At 44.6% G+C, this 19,843-nt stretch overlaps 1 protein-coding gene across 1 annotated transcript in view; it reads left to right on the top strand.

Moving 5' to 3' along the window:
- The window catches only part of ATP9A (ATPase phospholipid transporting 9A (putative)), a 172,545-nt gene that overhangs the window by 48,479 nt on the left and 104,223 nt on the right, over nucleotides 1-19,843 (top strand). Inside the window, exon 4 of the mRNA XM_034947069.3 lies at nucleotides 7,876-7,984. Coding sequence (XP_034802960.1) covers nucleotides 7,876-7,984 — 109 coding nt within the window. The remainder of the gene's footprint in view (nucleotides 1-7,875; nucleotides 7,985-19,843) is intronic.

Here is a 19,843-nt window from a genome sequence, read left to right as displayed (position 1 = left end):
CAACTGCCAGGTGGTGCCTGCGCCTTTAAGCACTGATATTGTGATCATCAGGAAACGGTTTTTGTTTTTGTTTTTTGTGAGACAGAGTCTCGCTGTGTCGCCTAGATTGGAGTGCAATGGCGTGATATCGGCTCACTGTAGCCATCACCTCCCGGGTTCAAACGATTCTCATGCCTCAGCCTCCTGAGTAACTGGGATTACAGGCAGCCACTACCACACCCGGCTAATTTTTGTATTTTTAGTAGAGACGAGGTTTCACCATGGTGGCCACGCTGCTATCAAACTCCTGACCTCAAGTGATCCGTCCACCTTGACCTCCCAAAGCTGGGATGACAGGTGTGAGCCACTGCGCTAGGCCTAGGAAACTGTTGGGCTTTACCTTATAAACTGAGATGCCCTAGAGCTGGGCTGATGCAGTAAAGCCCTGGGAGAATGAGAAGCTCCTGTCGGCTACTCTGCCCAGTCAGGTACAAACAGGGACCAGGAGTTGCCAGACCCAAGAGTTACAAACTCTATAGTTTTATGTGAAATACTCTAACTTCATTTTAGTTTTTTAATTCCATAACTGTTTACTATATACTTACATAAAAATCAAACCATAAGTTACTTTAACAAAGTTGGTCTACAATGTATATAAAATAACATTTATCATACTGCCTTTTATTGGTTATCTTTTTAAAGTGTAGTTATTTGAAAGGTAGTACATTCACGTGACTCAAGAAATATACAAATGTTCCTTTTGAAGAATCTACTTCCATCCAGTTTTGCCTCCCAAATACTTTCATTTCTTGTCCTTCCCTCCAGAGTTGCTTATGAACAAAGTACAATGAATAAAAATTCTTACACCTTTCTTTTTATTGATTGATTCATTAAGAGTCTCACTCACTGTCACCCAGGCTGGAGTGCAGTGGCATGATCTGGGCTAACCGCAACCTCTGCCTCTCGGGTTCAAGTAATTCTCCTGCCTCAGTCTCCTGAGTAACTGGGATTACAGGTGTGTGCCATCACGCCCAGTTAATTTTTGTATTTTTAGTAGAGATGGGGGTTTCACCATTTTTGGCCAGGCTGGTCTCGAACTCCTGACCTTAAGTGATCCTCTCGCCTTGGCCTCCCAAAGTATTGGGATTATAGGCGTGAGCCACTGTGCCCAGCCCGTTTCTTCTTCCCTTTTTTTTTTTGAGACAGAGTCTTGATCTGTTGCCAGGCTGGAGTGCAGTGGTGCGATCTTGGCTCACTGCAACCTCTGCCTCCTGGGTTCAAGCGATTCTCCGGCCTCAGCCTCCCAAGTAGCTGGGACTACAGGTGCGTGCCACCACGCCCAGCTAATTTTTGTATTTTTAGTAGAGACGGGGTTTCACCATGTTGGCCAGGATGGTCTTGATCTCTTGACCTCTTGATCCGCCCTCGGCCTCCCAAAGTGCTGGGATTACAGGTGTGAGCCACTGCGCCTGGCCCATGTTTCTTCTTTTTAGGAAAAAAATAAGATACACATAGTTTTTAATCATTTTTTAAAATTTTTAGTATTTTTTCTCTTGATTTTTAAACATCAACAACTCATTAATAACAATTTAAAGCAGTATGTGAATTGGACCCATCCCTTTTCCTCGTGGTCTGTATGTTCAGGCTGTCCCTTGTCCTCTCTGCTCTTGTTGAAGGTGAGGGACTTTCATATTACCTCACCCCTGTGCTTCTGGGCTCAGGAGGCCCCTCCCTGGCCCCCAGCAAGGAATGCTCCAGACCCCATCTCTCAAGCCACATCTCTCTCTCTTTTTTTTTTTTGAGACAGAGTCTCACTCTGTCGCCCAGGCTGGAATGCAGTGGCTCGATCTCGGCTCGCTGCATCCTCCACCTCCCGGGTTCAAGCGATTCTCCTGCCGCAGCCTCTTGAGTAGCTGGGACTACAGGCGCGCACCACCACGCCCAGCTAATTTTTGTGTTTTTAGTAGAGATGGGGTTTCATCATGTTGGTCAGGCTGGTCTCGAACTCCTGACCTCGTGATCCACCTGCCTCGGCCTCCCAAAGTGCTGGGATTACAGGCATGAGCTACTGCGCCCGGCCTCTTTTTTTTTTTTTGTTTTTGTTTTTGAGATGGAGTCTTGCTCTGTTGCCCAGGCTGGAATGCAGTGGTGCGATCTCGGCTCACTGCAACCTCCGCTTCCCAGGCTCAAGTGATTCTCCTGCCTCCACGTCCCCAGTAGCTGGGATTACAGATGTGGGCCACCACACCTGGCTAACTTTTGTAGTTTTAGAGATGGGGGTTTCACCATGTTGGCCAGGCTGGTCTCGAACTCCTGGCCTCATGTGATCCGCCCACCTTGGCCTCCCAAAGTGCTGGGATTACAGGTGTGAGCGCTCAACTCAAGCCACATCTTTTGAATTATCTTAAAAGCCAGATCCTGCCATTCTTTCTGGCCCCCACCCCTCCAAAGCTGCTCCTGTTCACTGTTCTTTTTTCAAATAGAAAAGATCGCATGATATTGGAGAAATAGTTAAAGTACCAAAACAACCAAACAAACAAACCCCCCCCCCACACACATAGGGTGATGAAAATCACCTGTGTAGCTACTACCCTAAAATATCCCATTTATGATTCTGGTGTGTTTCCTTCCAGTGCCTTCTTACTTATGCATGTATTTTATGTATACTATAACTTACCTTACATTAAGCCATATATATTCTGCAGATGCATGTTTTATAGATTTGGGATCCCAAGGTGTCCTCGAAGGCAGCCATGTGTCTCTCCGTCTCCCTGCCTTTTATATCTCAAGCGTGATGTGCAGTCTGGTCTCTGCCGCCTCCCCTTATCCATTGCCCCGGCTGCCGTAGAATTCCACATGTGAGCGGCTCCTGGGGGTACAGGCATGAGCAGCCCTGCAGCCTCATTTACACTATCATTGGTATGCATGTTAGGAGGAGACCTTAGCCATGTTTGGCATACATTTTTCCTTTTCTTTCTTTCTTTTCTTTTTTTTTTTTTTTGAGACGGAGTCTTTCTCTGTCACCCAGGCTGGAGTGCAATGGCGTGATCTCAGCTCACTGCAGCCTCCACCTCCCGGGTTCAAGTGATTCTCCTGCCTCAGCCCCCCAAGTAGCTGAGATTACAGGCATGCGCCACCATGCCCGGCTAAGTTTTGTATCTTTAGTGGATACGGGGTTTCACCATGTTGGCCAGGCTGGTCTCGAACTCCTGACCTCGTGATCTGCCTGCTCTGGCCTCCCAAAGTGCTGGGATTACGGGAATGAGCCACCACACTTGGCAATTATGATTTTTTAAAAATTTATTTCCACTGAGGCCTTCTCTGCCCCTACCCCCACCTCTGCTGTCTCCTGACTGTTCTGTTTTCCCTTTGACTATAGCTTAGGATAGAAGCCAGGCAGGTTAATAGCTTGTTTCTAGGTTTTGGCACCTCCGGCAGTCGGTCTCCACGTTGTAGACCCTTTTTAGTCAGCTTTTCCTGTGATGGCTAAGTTGGGGGATATTTGTCTTGTATTTTTGCCTCTCTTTCCAAGAACTACAGAAAAAAGGGTTTGGGGTGAAAAATTAGACAGCATCTACTTCTAGGTGACCATTGCTGATTTCCTTAATAGATTTTTATGTAGAGAGTCAATTTTCAGTTCTTGGCTAGAAGACATTTTGAAACGTCTTCTAGCCACTCTGAAAGTTGCCTCATTTCAAACCCAGCTCTTAAGTGCAGCAGTTCTGAATGAGGGCTGTGGAGCCAAGTGGTTTGGGTTTAGCTCTTTTTTTTTTTTTTTGAGACAGTCTTGCTCTGTCACCCAGGCTGGAGTGCAGTGGTGAGATCTCAGCTCACTGTAACTTCCGCCTTTCAGGTTCAAGCGATTCTCCTGCCTCAGCCTCCCGAGTAGCTGGGATTACAGGTGGCCACCACAACCAGCTAATTTTTGTATTTTTAATAGGGATGGGGGTTTCACCATGTTGGCTAGGCTGATCTCGAACTCCTGACCTCAGGTGATCCGCCCACCTCAGCCTCCCGAAGTACTGGGATTACAGGTGTGAGCCACGACAGCTGACCGGGTTTAGCTCTTAATTGCACTCTGAGAAGTCGTGTAATTTGAACCAAGGCTACTTTTCTGAGCCTCAGTTTTGTCATCTGTAAAAAGGAATGATCCTTTCTACTGCCTTGGTTTGTTGGGAGGTTTAAATGAATTACTGCAAGTAAAAATGCTTCATGTGGCTGTATAGAATTCTCAGGAAACATTCTGATTTTAATTTTTAAATTCTGCCACTAATGACACGTTTTTCATTGTTCAGATTAAGTTTTAAATTTTTTGCCCCTGAGACAGAGTCTCATTCTGTCGCCCAGGCTGGAGTGTAAGTGGCTCAATCTCTGCTCGCTGCAACAATGTCTGCCTCCTGGGCTCAGACAATCCTCCTGCCTCAGCCTCCTGAGTAACTGGGACCATAGCACGAGCCACCACGCCCGGCTATTTTTCTTTTCAGTCTCAGGTTTCTGTTTTCTTTTGTAGAAACCAGCTGATTCTTTTTGTAGTTTTTGTAAAGATGGGGTCTCCCTATGTTGCCCAGGCTGGTCTCGAACTCCTGGGCTCAAGCGATCTTCCCGCCTCAGCCTCCCCAAATGCTGGGATTATAGGTGTGAGCCACCACACCCAGCCATGTTTTAGCTTTTAATAATTTTTTCTTGGTACTAATATGTTAGGGGAGAAGTAACTCAGGAGAGCAGAAATAATCTGTAACATTATATGATGACCAAATAAATGTAGGGTATTTTTGTTATTGAGATATAATCTATATACCATAAAATACACAGATCTTCAGTTTTCAGTTCATTGAGTTTTGACATTTGTCAGCCTCCACATAAATACCACCTCAATCAAGATATGGAACATTTCCATCACCCCAGGAAGTTCCCCAGTGCCTGTTCCTATCACCCCACCCGCCCCCACCACCCCAGGCAACTGCTTTTCTGATTTCTATCTCCCATAGATTAGCTTTGCTTTAGTGAATTTATTTTTGAGGTACAACTTGGCAAAAGAGGCTTGCACTTTCAGAGTTGCTTGTCTGTGAGTTGTCACTGCCTATGATTCTTCACCAGCTCCAACAGCTGCCTCCTTCAACAGCCCCCCTTCCCCTGCCCATTAAAGCTTCTTTCTAAATATCTGTGAATGGATATTAAGGACCTCCTAAATTGGATTGTTGGAATTTATTCCTGGACTACATTTGCATCTCTTTGTAAGGCAATTTCACCAGCCTGGCCAACACGGTGAAACCCTGTCTCTAGCAAAAATACTAAGGCATGGCGTGGCCCCTAGGATTAATGAGAACTGTGTGTGTATATGTGGAGGGAGACATGATAATTTAGGAGGTGGTATTTATTTGCAGCAGGGAGGTTAGTGAGCGGCTCCTGTCTTTGTATGAGCACACACTTTCCATGAACATCAATGGGATTTAGCCAGGCCCACGCAGAGAGAAATAGAAACTGGAACATTCGAAAAAACAAACAACAAAAACTTGGGTTTTGGCACAGAACAACAAAATAGCAGCACAGTGGAGGGGGCAGCCCTGCACACCGGGTACGTGCTCCTCACAGAACAGGTTTTCTCTCACTCCCTATGTGGTCTGGTTATGCTTTGATTCTGAAATGTACCAGTTTCTTTTGGCTGCAGTGTGTACTTTACATCTGATTGGAAACAGGAGTAATCCTTTGATTGTAAAGATGTATGGGCGTTGGGAGGAGTTTCACAAAGCAGCACATCTCTGGATAGATTTACATAAGAGATTTAAAGTCCTTTGAATCGAAGTTAATATATTTCACAGGGTAAACAGTATGAAAGTGAAATTCTCCAAGAACCACAACTGCTAACCCTTGGGTGGTTATGCTGACTGTATTTAAAAAATAACTGTCCTGGCAAGCTTTAAAAGGGGATGGGGGGAGGAATGACAAGGAAAACGAATGACTGTAAACACATAAGTAAAATGAATGAATGATTTTGGCTTTATTGATTACAAGAGGAAAAAAATCTAGATTGGAAGTAGATTCTGCTATGGGTGACTCCCTCCACCCAACCAGATATTATGAGTTGGGGTTCCCAACTCAGAGGAAAGTTGGGGAAGTTTAAAATTTTTATTAGTTTCTACTTATGCAATTAATACTTTAATAGAGTTTCCTTATAAAAACTTAAAACAGCTGGGCGCGGTGGCCCATGCCTGTAATCCCAGCATTTTGGGAGGCTGAGGTGGGTGAATTGCGTGAGCTCAGGAGTTCAGGACCAGCCTGGGCAACATGGCAAAAACCCATCTCTGCTGGGCATGGTGGCTCACGCCTGTAATCCCAGCACTTTGGGAGGCCGAGGCGGGTGGATCACCTGAGGTCAGGAGTTCAAGACCAGCCTGGCCAACATGGTGAAACCCTGTCTCTAGTAAAAATACAAAAATTAGGTGGGCATGTAATACCAGCTACTGGGGAGGCTGAGGCAAGAGAATCGCTTGAGCCCGGGAGGCGGAGGTTGCAGTGAGCCGAGATGGTGCCACTGCACTCCATCCTGGGTAACAGAGTGAGACTCTGTAACAACGACAACAACAACAACAACAAACCATCTCTACCAAAAATACAAAAATTAGCCAGGCATGGTGGCGCACACACCTGTGGTCCCAGCTACTCCGGAGGCTGAGGCAGGAGGATCTCTTGAGCCCGGGAGGTGGAGATTGCAGTGAGCCAAGGTCATGCTACTGCACTTCTGCCTGGGTGACAGAGCGAGACCCTATCTCAAAACAAACAAAAAAGCCCTGTAATCCCAGCACTTTGGGAGGCTGAGGTGGGCGGATCACGAGGTCAAGAGATAGAGACCATCCTGGCCAATATGGTGAAACCCCGTCTCTACTAAAAAGACAAAAATTAGCTGGGCGTGGTGGTGCGTGCCTGTAGCCCCAGCTACTCGAGAGGCTGAGACAGGAGAATCGCTTGAACCCGGGAGGTGGAGGATGCAGTGAGCCGAGATCGAGCCACTGCACTCCAGCCTGGTGACAGAGTGAGACTCCAACAAACAAACAAAACAAAAAACTGAAGACGTTACAGATAGGCTGAAGCTCCTTTCAGTCCCTCCCTATCCTAATTCTAGTCTCCTTCCCGGCAGAGAAATCTAACCTGTAGTTAAGGAAATTGGAAAACATTTAATTGTATAGAATCTTTGTTGCTATTTATATGAATGGGGTTGCAGTGTATGTCCTGAAAGATGGATTTTTTCCACTTGGCTTTGTGAATGCAATGGATGTATCTTATTCTGTTTAACTGTTGCCTGGTGGTCCCTCTTACTGGCTCCATCCACCTAAGTTTCTCTAGATACAGTGGCAGTAAAGATTAAGATTTCCTACATTGCAGTTCCCATTTATCACTCAGTAGCTTTATGTCTTTGGGCAAGATTACTCAGCCTCTCTGTGCCTCAGTTTCCTCATCTGCATGGGGATCTCACTTATAGGAGCATATCTCAGGGTTGTTATGAGGATGAAGTGCACTTCCAACGCTGCCCAGCACATGGTGGGTGAGAGACAGTATTAGCGGTCACCATCGCTTGCTTGTGGAGGGACAGTTTAAGTATTCCTGTGTGTGTCACCCTCACCCTGAGGTGGTGAATGTGGACGTGCTTGTGCGTGTGTGGCAGTGAGTGTTTCTCTAGGGTAGTGTTTCTCCAGGTTGTGTTTGGGAGTGCGTGTTCCCTAAGACAGATTCAGAGAGGGGGCTTGCAGCGGCGTGTGCATTTGGAATAACTCACAGGTCCTGCCCCCCTGCCCTCCCAAGTGACCTCTCGCCTTTTCTGCCCCTGGCACCAGGAGGGGACGGTTGGCTGCAGCAGGGCTCACTGCCTGTAGCAAGACTCACTGTCGTCTGTCTCTGCAGGGCTTCGTGCTGGCCGTCACTGTCATCCGTGAGGCGGTGGAGGAGATCCGATGCTACGTGCGGGACAAGGAAGTCAACTCCCAGGTCTACAGCCGGCTCACAGCACGAGGTCAGCCTTCTGGCTCCTGGGCCACAGGGTTGCAGCTCAATCACGGGCCGCTGACAGTCAGGGGAGAAGAGTTCAAGGCCCGGGCTGCGGGTGTGGGAATGCCACGTGGCGGAACAGTCGCTTGGTTACTCCAGCACCAGGGAGGCCTCCATCTGCCCTGGATGACAGGTTGACGGGGTCCCACCAGGCCCTGGCAGCATCCACAGGCCTCTTGGTGTTGGTCTTGTCAAATAACTTATGTGTCATAAACCTGGAATTACATTTTGTGTGCTGGCATCCCAGCTGGCTAATCCCTTTCCCGTTCTGCCACCTGGCTGAAGAGGGAAGTAGGGCGCCTCTGCTGTTCAAATGAGAGGCTGCAAACTGTTTTCAAAGATACTCTTTTGGCAGTGATTAAACTGTTGCTACTTTAGTTTGTAGAAAGGCAACCGATTTAGATAAATAACTGCATCCATGAAGATTTCTTTGAAGGCATTTTATAAATCCTGGAAATTGAGGCCTGCAGAGCATGGAGTCTGATCCAAAAATAAATGACCAGTTGTGTATGTCAGAGTTATATGTATTGGGCTCAAAAACAAAAAATTGAAATTTTGGCCCAGTACAGTGGCTCACGCCTGTAATCCCAGCACTTTGGGAGGCCGAGGCGGGCTGATCACAAGGTCCGGAGATCGAGACCATCCTGGCTAACATGGTGAAACCCTGTCTCTACTAAAAATACAAAAAAAATTAGCCGGGCATGGTGGCGGGCGCCTGTAGTCCCAGCTACTTGGGAGGCTGATGCAGGAGAATGGCGTGAACCTGGGAGGCGGAGGTTGCAGTGAGCATAGACGGCGCCACTGCACTCCAGCCTGGGCGACAGAGCGAGACTCTATCTCAAAAAAAAAAAAAAAAAAAAAAGACCAGCCTGGCCAACATGGTGGAAACCCTGTCTCTACTACAAATACAAAAATTAGCTGGACATGGTTGCATTCATCTGTAATCCCAGCTACTCCGGAGGCTGAGGCAGGAGACTCACTTGAACCTGGGAGGCGGAGGCTGCAGTGAGCCAAGATCATGCCATTGCACTCCAGCCTGGGTGACAAGAGGGAAACTCCATCTCAAAAAAAAAAAAAAAATTGAAATTGAAATTTTAATAATATTTCCCAGGGATATGAAAAAGCTTTAATCACTGACCCCCCCCTTGCAAGATATGTGCATTTTAAATGCTAGAACTTAAAAACCCACTGAAACACACGGTGGAAAAGCCACAAAACAACCCAGCCATTGTTGAGGTCTGTGTCTGACTACAATAGATTTACTGTAAGGTTGCATTCAGAAATGAGAGAATGTTACCTAAAGTTTGCTAATCTGGCCAAGGAAAGTCTATTCGATTGTCCCCTAAGATGACTGATCCCATTCAGGGATTAATGCTGTTTAAAGAGGTGGAGGGGAATAAAGGCTATGCCTTGCCTTCAGGAAATTGAGAATTTGGAAAGAGATAAGACGGTTGGATGCCAAGGGACTTAGCACCTGAGCCAAGGTCTGAACTGCTGTTTAAGTGCTTTATGCTTCCAAGGAAGCAGTCCATCCATGGTTCCTTCGGGGTTTTCAGTAGAGTTTTCCTTTTGGGAAAAATGTCAAAGGTGTATGTTTTGGGCTAAAAAAAAAATGCAGATTTTAATTATATTTCCCAAGGGTATGAAAATACTTTGTTTTAGTGTATTTGAATACATTGTCATGGTTGGTGGTCTTAAACATATGCACATCTCTGGGAGAAGGGGGAATTTAGAGTTGGTAAAGAAATGCTTTATTCATGCTAAACTACCGTATTTAGGACATGTTGCTACCAAAAGAAAAAGAATCAGTGTAATCTTTGCAGAGGCAGGTGGCTTGGGCTTTCTGCGTGAGTAGTCAGAAGACCCTTCTCGAGGGCTTTTTTTGTGTGTGGTTCGTGTATATTAAATCCTCCCTTAATAACATATTCTTACTATAACATTTAAAACGCTTGGCAACCAACAAAAGCCCCATCGGAGAGAGTGCGGTGGATCTCTTTAGAGCTCAAGAGAAGAGGCCTTCGGATTCCATTCATTCATCCATCCGGGCTTCGACCCTCCTTTGGTTCTTTTCATATTGCAATTGCTTTTCCCGTGAATGATTTTTCTGCCCTCCACTGCACACCCCTTCCCAGCTCTTGCTTCAACTTCACTCAGCTCTTGAAAAGGTCCTAAGGAGAATTGGCAGATGGCTCTAGCATTAAAAACTTGTCTTCCTTTGTGGGTCTCTCTTTGTGGCCCCTGGTGTCCATTGTTATGCCAGTGCCACTCTAGGGAAAACAGAACACAGTTCTGAATATTAACCCAGACCCTAGCGCTGCAGTTTGTTGTGAAAGCCCAGCAAAACACTGAAGAAACTGTCAGCTTGGAAAGTGATCGAGGCGAGTTTAGTTATTTGATACGCTTTGCGGGGAGGGCCAGGGTAGCAAACCTAAACTGGGAGATTGCAGGGAAGAGGGAGAAAAAGAAGCCTTTTTTGACTTTCCTGTCGAGTTCCTTCATAATATTTCCTTGAGCAAAAACTTCGCCATCTTCACTTAGTAAGTTCCAAAGCAAAATGAAATAAGTATGTATGAGTATATTCATGATGGACTGTTTTCTTTCTATCACATGAAGTTTTTTTCTTTTTTTTTAGACGGAGTTTCGCTCTTGTTGCCCAAGCTGGAGTGCAATGTCGTGATCTTCGCTCGCTGCAACCTCCACCTCCTGGGTTTAAGCGATTCTCCTGCCTCAGCCTCCTGAGTAGCTGGGATTACAGGCGCATGCCACTACACCCAGCTAATTTTTTTGTATTTTTAGTAGAGATGGGGTTTCACCATGTTGGCCAGGCTGGTCTTGAACTCCTGACCTCAGGTGATCCACCTGCCTCAGCCTCCCAGAGTACTGGGATTACAGGTGTGAGCCACTGTGCCCGGCCTCACATGAGGTCTTAAAATGTTCTTTTCAACAGTATTTTGTGGGGTGAAAATGGCCAGGAGTCAGAATGCCTTGATCACTAGATTATAGACCATGATATTTACCTACCTGCTACATTCTTTTATGATGAATAATAATAGCAGTACTTGTATTACTGTAGTTAAATTTTAAAATTTGTTTTTGCAATAATTCCTAACAAGCAAAAAATTTGCAAGAATTATATGGAGAATTCCAATATGCCCTTAACCCAGATTCATGAATTGTGACATTTCACCACAGTTGTTTATTTATTTAGAGACAGGATCTCACTGTGTCACCCGGGTTGGAGTGCAGTGGTGGGATCTGGACTCACTGCAACCTCTGCCTTCCAGGCTCAAGCAATCTTCTCACTTCAGCCTCCGAGTAGTTGGGACTACAGGTGCACACCACCACGCCCTGCTAAATTTCTATTTTTTATTTCTAGAGATGGGGTTGCCATGTTGCCCAGGCTGCACAGTTGCTTTTTTTCTTCCCCACTGAACCCCCTCGTGCAGGCTGGAATGCAATGGTGCGATCTCGGCTCACTGCAACCTTTGCCTCCCGGGTTGAGGAGATTCTCCTGCCCGAGCCTCCCGAGTAGCTGGGATTACAGGTGTGCACCACCATGCCCTGCTAATTTTTGTATTTTTAGTAGAGACGGGGTTTCACCATGTTAGCCAGGCTGGTCTTGAACTCCTGACCTCAGGCAGTTGGCCCACCTCAGCCTCCCAAAGTGTTGGGATTACAGGTGTGAGCCACTGCGCCTGGCCACAGTTGCTTTTTAATACTTTGTTTCCCCCCATGTCCATATACATATAGGTATATCTGGGGTCATTTGAGACAAGTTGCAGACATTCCCTTTTGTGCCTAAATACTTAAGTGCTTAATTCCTTAAAGGACGTTTTCTCTTATATAACACAGTTATGTACAATTACCAAAATCAAATAAATTGACCATCAATATATTGCTATTAATCTAATTTACAATCCTTTTTAAAATTTTGCTATTTGTCCCTAAAATGTCCTTTGATAGCATTTTTTTCTTAGTTCAGGAACAGACCAGGTTTGTTAGTTATATTTAGTTGTCCTCTCTCCGTGGTCTCTAGCCTGGCAGAGCTCCTCGGTTTTCTTTGTCTTTCGTGATCTTGACATTTCGAAGAGGACAGGCCAGTTTCAAGGCAGTTACTTTGTATCCTGTCCCTGCATTTGTATTTGTTGGATGTGGCCTCAAAACTAGATTTATTTATTTATTTATTTGTTTATTTATTGAGACGGAGTCTTGCTCTGTCGCCCAGGCTAGAGTGCAGTAGCGTGATATCAGCTCACTGCAACCTCCACCTCCTGGATTCAAGCAGTTCTCCCTGCCTCGGCCACTCAAACAGCTGGGATTACGGGTGTGCGCCACCATGCCTGGCTAATTTTTGTATTTTTAATAGAGACGAGGTTTCGCCATATTGGCCAGGCTGGTCTGGAGCTCCTAGGCTCGAGTGACCCGCCCGCCTCGGCCTCCCAAAGGTCTGGGATTACAGGTGTGAGCCACCACGCCTGGCCAGTAATTTTAAACAGCTGAATTAAAATCCTCATTAATAGGAACTCATTATTGGGAGGAAAAATGGATGACAGGTTTTTTTTTTATTGTTGTTGCTTTGTTTTAGTTTTCAACGTTTTAGATAATTTTATTTCAATCAAGGTGTGTCATTTTTTTTTTTTAAATCATAGAGATGGGATTTCGCCATGTTGCCCAGGCTGGTTTCTGAACTCCCGAGCTCAAGTGATGGCACCCGCCTCACCCTCCCAAAGTGCTGGGATTACAGGTGTGAGCCACTGTGCCCAGCCAAGGTGTATCTCGAACAACATCAATTGGATTAATTTTTGATAACAACTGCCATGGCTTAATAAAATGTATTTGAAGTACTTTGATAATCAAATTAGCTATCTACATGGAAATGACCTTTTAGTCATTATTTTAGGAAATATTTGGTTGGGCACAGTGGCTCATGCCTGTAATGCCAGCACTTTGGGAGGCTGAGGTAGGATTGCTTGAGGCCAGGAGTTGAACACTGCAGTAAGCCATGATCACATCACCGTACTCTAGACTGGGGGACAGAGCCAGACTCCATCTCTAAAATACACGCTACACACACACACACACAAACACAGTTGAGACTTCATCATGTACCAAGTCTATGCTAGGTTTCTGCATCACAGAGATGAACATGAGAGCCTGGGGTCCCAGGAAGTTATAATCCAGTGAGGCGTTCATGCCTGTAGACAGATACTTACAAAAAGTGGAATAAGTGTGGTGATCCTCATAAGGAATGTCTCTTTTCTGGCCACTGCATTCTCGGTTCTGAGCATCGTTCCCAGGAGTTGAAAGTAGTGGCTCCAAACTTGCTCTGCCAGGGTTCAGGAGTCCTGCTTCCACCTGGGTAGATCCTTTAAGTTCTCAGTAAATGAATCTACATCAGGGAAAATAATAGCACCTACCTTAGAGGGTTGCTGTAAGTGAAGCTCTTGCATGGGAAGAGCTCAGCACTGTGCCTTGGGACTTGGCATGGTGGAGAGAGGCCAGTGTGGATGGTATTGAAGCAGGCATTTCTTAAGTGTCAGTAGGTGGATTAATGGAGGTATGAGCCAGGGGTGATGGGAGTCCATCAGAGAGAATCCGGTGATGTCTTTCCAGAAGACGTGACCTTCATCTTGAGTCTTAGAGGAGGGAAGAGAGCAGGACTGGCTACATGATTTGTGGGACCCAATGCAAATGAACATGTGGGACCCTTATTCAGAAATTATTAAGAATCTCAAGATGGCAACAGCAGGGCATTAAACCAAGTACGGGACCCACCTGAACATGGAACTCAGGCCAGGACCCAGATGGCATGCCCTGGTAAAGAGTTCTCCAAAAAGAGCATCAAGTCGAATGCAAAGCTGCAGCCTGTGACGGCTGGGGTGGCAGGCTACAGAACCCCAGGTTCCAACACCAGCTTGCTGTTCCCAATGAGGCTACGTTTCCTGAGCCTCTCCAGAAAAGACCACACAGGCCAGTGAGAACCTGAGGCTATGGAAGGGTTGATTCTGCGTTTGAAGAATTCATATACAGTACAGGCATGCTATAGGAAAAAGGTGGCACTGAGCTGTTTGAAAAACTGCTGTTCAAATTAGGAAGCAGGAGAAAAAATGAAGAAAGGCTACCTGCCATCAGTTAGCCAGGTGCTAGATAAGGTTTAATCTGTAGTTTCTTTTCGTTCTTTATTTTTGAAATGGGATTTCACTCTGTCACCCAGGCTGGAGTACAGTGGCACAGTCACAGTTCACTGCAGTCTCTACTGCCCAGACTTAAGTGATTCTCCCACCTCAGCCTCCCAAGTAACTGGGACCATAGTTGCATATCACTATACCTGGCTAACTTTTTAATTCTTTATAGAGATGAAGTTACCCAGGCCGGTCTCGAACTCCTGGGCTCAAGCGATCCTCCTGCCTTGGCTTCCCAAAGTGTTGGGATTACAGGCATAAGCCAACGTGCCCAGCCTAGTCTGTAGTCTTCTAGATAGCCCTGTGAAGGTAGCTTTTATGGGTGTGGATGTAGGGAAGGAAAACATTTCTTTCTCTCACTCATTGCTAGGTTCATGGCTGAGGCCCCTATAACAAAATAGAGGAAAAGCATCCTGTCTTGGATGATGAGCTAGCAAAAGGCAGAGCTGGAATGTGAACCCAGGCTTGTTTGCATGTAAAACCTTAGCCTTTAAGTCAAGGTACCTACTATGTGCCAGGAGGTGAGCTCAGCACTTTTGCATATAATATCTCAACAACTGCTACAGCGTTCAGCCTTAATACATATGCTATAGGGGTGCTTTTAAGATTTGAGTCATTTTAAAACACATCTCTGAGTCCAAAGAAACCTATCAATCTAGCCTCCTCATTGTCAGATGGACAAACTGTTGAAAACCACATGGGGTAGTGCTTTTGGATAAACAAGCATCCCTTTCCTCCTACTGAAAAATTCACATTTAAACATCAGAGACTTAACAGCAGTTCTTAGACCTTTATAAGTTTTTATGGTTTTAGTTATAGAGCTGTCTTCCTAAATTAATAGCATTCAGTGGCACTGGAAATAAAGCCAGAAAGGAGAAGATCTTGGAGATGTAGCAGACCCAGCAAAACTTAGTTTTGTTACTCAAGAGAATTGGGTTGGATTGGAAAAGAATAATTAGTGAAGGAATTATTTCTCTTTATACTTGCCTTCCCCAAACCAAAAGTTTAATGGGGGTGGGAGGTTGCCTTAATTATCACAGGTGGTGAGGGAAATGGGATTTGCATTTTCACAAGATGAATTCCATGGGTGTTCATACCAGGAATGCTTTCCCAGACTAACTTCTGATCAACGGCTAAATGAAGCAAGTGGACAATTAGCCTTGAAAGAAGTGCAAACAGAGGCATAATTAACACAATTGCTGATGCTTCTTTCCTGCTGGGGACATCTGGGCAGGCTGACCATAAGTCATAAGCCAAAGATCTATGCTCTTTTGCGTATCTTCAGCTTTCTCCTACATATGTAGTATAAAAAATCGACCTGATAGCTTTCCTTTTCCACTTCTTTATAGATAGTTGAGTGATGCTCTCTGCTTACTCTTTCTCATTTACAGAATCACCTGTAACCTCAAGGATCTCTTGAGTAACAAGAGACAACAAATTTTTCAGTGTAGCACAAAACTCATGTTGTACCATTATCTAGGATTGCAATTAATGTGACTTAAATTTCAAGACCTAAGAATGCACCTTTTTCTTTTTTGGAGTTGTATGTCATTGTGGTTAATCAGAAGGTATAATAATGTAGGGAAGGTGCATTCATTAATGGGGAATTGTTTAGCTAATAATTAAATTGAAACTTTATATTCCTAAACCCAAGTACTACTTATGTTTCAAAGTATAAACTCTGTCCAGACATGGAGAACACTGAGATATGCATTATGATTTTTTTTTAAAGAAGAGAATGGTATTGATAGACTTTTCAATGTTACTGCAGCAAAACTGCTGCAAAGATCCTTCACTAAGGACCTCAAAGACAATTCAGTGAGCAAAGAATTCCCTTCCCAAATTTCCCTTGTCTGAGATTCAGAGCATCAGCAGGTACAAGTGAGTCTTACTTATAACAGATTTTGCTGAATACTTTTTCATACTGCCTGGTAACAGATATAAAGTTGTTGTTGTTTTTTTTTTGTTTTTTGTTTTGAGATGGAGTTTCGCTCTTGTTGCCCAGGCTAGAGTGCGATGGCGCGATCTCGGCTCACCACAACCTCTGCCTTCCGAGTTCAAGCGATTCTCCTGCCTCAGCCTCCCGAGTAGCTGGGATTACAGGCATGTGCCACCATGCCCAGCTAATTTTGAACTTTTAGTAGAGACGGTGTTTCTCCATGTCAGTCAGGCTGGTCTTGAACTCCTGACCACAGGTGATCTGCCTGCCTCAGCCTCCCAAAGTGCTGGGATTACAGGCCTGAGCCACTGTGCCCGGCCCAGATATAAAGTTATTTAAGATCCACAAAGTTCAGATTTTCCTTTCAAAGTACTCAATTTCATTTTAGTACAAGTCATTGGTGAACTGATCTATTGTTTAATTAAAAAAAAAACAACAACAAAACACCAAAAACTCAAACTTGCAAATTGCGCTGTTATTCCCAAAAGGTATTTATTTCCCCCCTGTAAGGGTGTTCGTCTACTTCATCATTTCTGGGCACCATAAACCGGCAAGACCATTTATATATTTATTTTAAAAGCCACTGTTGGGTATAAACTTGTTACATTTAAACTGCAGCCTTTTTTTTTTTTTTTTTTTAAGTTCCCACTATTTAAACAAAAGCCCCAGGAAGTGGTAGTGATTATTTATAATAATCCTTTCAACTCTTTGCCTGTTTTCAAATAACAGTCTTTTCTTTGGCTTTGGGGAATGCAGACAACTCTATTTGAATATGAAAATTTCAACTTTAAACCTCTGAACTCTGCTGGGTCTGCAGAGGCGTTTTAATGTCAACCCCAGGAAATGTACACATGAAGCAGAATTTACAACTCATCACTGTCACAGTTAGATTAGAGTGTGAGTTAAAGAGTAATACATTAACCTGGGTTAGTGCATGGAGATTGTTGTTAGAGATCTACAAAAGCAATCAATGTCCTGCATGAACAATGAAAAATACAAGTATAGCTGGAGGTGTTCAGGGTCAAAAAATAGGCCCACACATATTACTGCCCTGGAATTTATTTAAAAAAATTTTTTTGGTAGGCTATTCTGCAGTTTGACTGAATTGTCATTTGCTTGTTTCGACTCAAGGGAAACATCTGGTTTCTCCCTGCAATGTAGACAAACTGCTCTTATTCTGAAGCTGTCATCCATGAAAGGCATGGTTTGGGCTCAATAGGTTTGCTTATGAAAGGCTTGGGGGTCCATCGCTACAGAAATAAACAGCTCTAATAATTGGAAGTTTGTTCCCCGTTACAAACTCTGATTGAGAGGCGACTTGGGTGAAGTGGTGAAAGCTGAAAGGGATAGATTTATTAGAAGACTTTTAATGATTTAGGATGTGGCAGGCAGAGAATTTTCCGCTTAACTTTTGCAAAAATCTCTTACCTTTGTAGAATTTCTGCAAATGCGTTTAAAAATCTTGGAGCCTCGATATTGGAGATGGGGTGTTACAGGAAAAGTTCAGAGTTCTGTGGCCTCGGTTCTTAGGACAGGGCCAGGTTTTCCTGTGCACTTTATAAGAAGATATTATTGGGTGTTTTTACTTCCCTTCTGGACCAGCTACATAATTTGTGGGACCCAGTGAAAAATGAAAATTGCGGTGGGAGGTGGGGTTGTTCAAAAAGTATTAAGATCAGGTGGTTAGATCTTGAGTTTAAAAAAACACAAAACTGACCAAGAATTTTAAGGCATTAACAGTGAAGCATCGCCCAAGCTGGGAGTGTATTGGTCCTTTTTCCATCTTAGGAGTCTCTGGGGAAGATGAGACCAAAACAAAACAACAACAACAAAAAAACCAAGGAGCGCTTGGGAAGTGTGCCTGCCGGAGGCCTGTTAGGAGGGCATTTTCTTTCCTGTCAGATCAATTGTAGGGAGAGTTCCTGCCCTTTTTTGAGATTGGTAATAATTGCTATCAATGTGCTATTTTTTCTTTCTGCTGTTACTTTCTTAGGAAGACAAGCACCCTTCTGTTAGGTTACTTCTCCATATCTTGTTCTTCCCCTTTTTTGCAACAATGTTCGTAGAAGACTCAGAATAGTGGTTGCTGTGAAGTTAGAAATCATGTGTTTTGAGCCCTTTCCACACCCTTACCAATTTTTTCATTCTGGGAGTCAGTTCTGACCACTGAATGCCCAGTGATTCCTCACTTCTAACTTTGGTCTCTCTTTTCTCTCCCTCTTTCTCCCTACCAACTTGAGAGCTCCTTGGAGAGGGACATTTTAGTCAAATACTGACAGCCAAGCCTAGGGCCTGGCTGGTGGAAAACTCCCAGTAAATATGGGAATGTAAATAACAGTATCTGCTTTTTTAAATCTCTTTTCTTCTTGCTGCTTTTTCTCCTTTTCATTCTGGTTTTATTTGTATTTTCTCTCATTACATGCACACACACACACACACACACACACACACACACGAACACACACACCATGAAGCATGAAGGCCCAAACTATGTATCTATAGATATTTAATTTTTTTTTTTTTTTGAGACGGAGTCTCGCACTGTCGCCCGGGCTGTGGCACGGTCTTGGCTCACTGCAACCTCCGCCTTTGCAGGTTCAAGCGATTCTCCTGCCTCAGCCTCCTAAGTAGCTGGGATTACAGGCGCCTGCCACCACGCCCGGCTAATTTTGTATATTTTTAGTGGAGACAGGGTTTCACTATGTTGGCCAGGCTGATATCGAACGCCTGACCTCATGATCCACCCGCCTCGGCCTCCCAAAGTGCTGGGATTACAGGCGTGAGCCACCACGCCTGGCCTAATTTAACTTTTTTAAAAAATAGAGACAGGGTTTTGCCATGCTGCCCGGGCTGGTCTCAAACTCCTGGGCTCAAGCAATCCACCCGCCTCGGCCTCCCAAAGTGCTAGGATTGGGAGCCACTGTGCCCAGCCAAACTACATGTTTTTGATCACCAAAAGAAAAGACAACATGGGGCAAGAAGTCCAAATTGACAGCACTCTGCAGTAGCTCAACAGAAGGGGAGAGTCTGGGAATCTGTGTTTGTTCAAGCTGCAGATCCGAGGCTCATCCCCCGAAAACACTGCAATGCTAATGAATGACCGTGGCTAAAAATCCCAAGTGACCTCATGATGGTGTGGCTCCTTGCTTCCTCCCTTAGAGGTGGAGCAAGAGCCCTGTTGGCTGATGGACAGTTGGGTACAGTAGGTGTGTTTGCATGAAGGATTGGCCTGCTGGGGTTACTCAGAAACTGCTCTGCAAACACAGAGGATTAAAGGGGTTTTTGTTGAGGCAGAACAGATGGACAGAGAGAGGCAGAGTTCAAATGAATGGATCATAAATCAGCACTCACTTGCAGAAGGGAAAAATCTGGGTCTGGTCACTTAAAAATTTGAGCTAATTTTAATTATTATTTTTTTCTCCTTAGGAAAGCAACCTTATGCTTAATGGAAAAACAATTCATGTGAAAAATTTGGAAAATATATGTGCCAGAGAAAGCCCTGCCGATCCTTTTAGTGAGATCTCCCTGATTTTGTCCTCTGTCCTGCTAACGTACACACATATACATAGGCAATTATTATTTAATAAGAATGAAAACACATGCTCTTCTATGAGTTAGATTTTAAGAGGGAACCTGTAACTAGAGCTTGAAGATCTGAACTCAGGTGTGATCATTTGGGCCAGGTCAGCAGCATAAATTTTAG

The sequence above is a fragment of the Pan paniscus genome, chromosome 21 (genome assembly GCF_029289425.2).
Source record: "Pan paniscus chromosome 21, NHGRI_mPanPan1-v2.0_pri, whole genome shotgun sequence".
Classification (NCBI taxonomy): Eukaryota; Metazoa; Chordata; class Mammalia; order Primates; family Hominidae; genus Pan; species Pan paniscus.
Note: the sequence above shows the minus strand (reverse complement) of the source record. Positions and strands in the feature narration are given on the sequence as shown.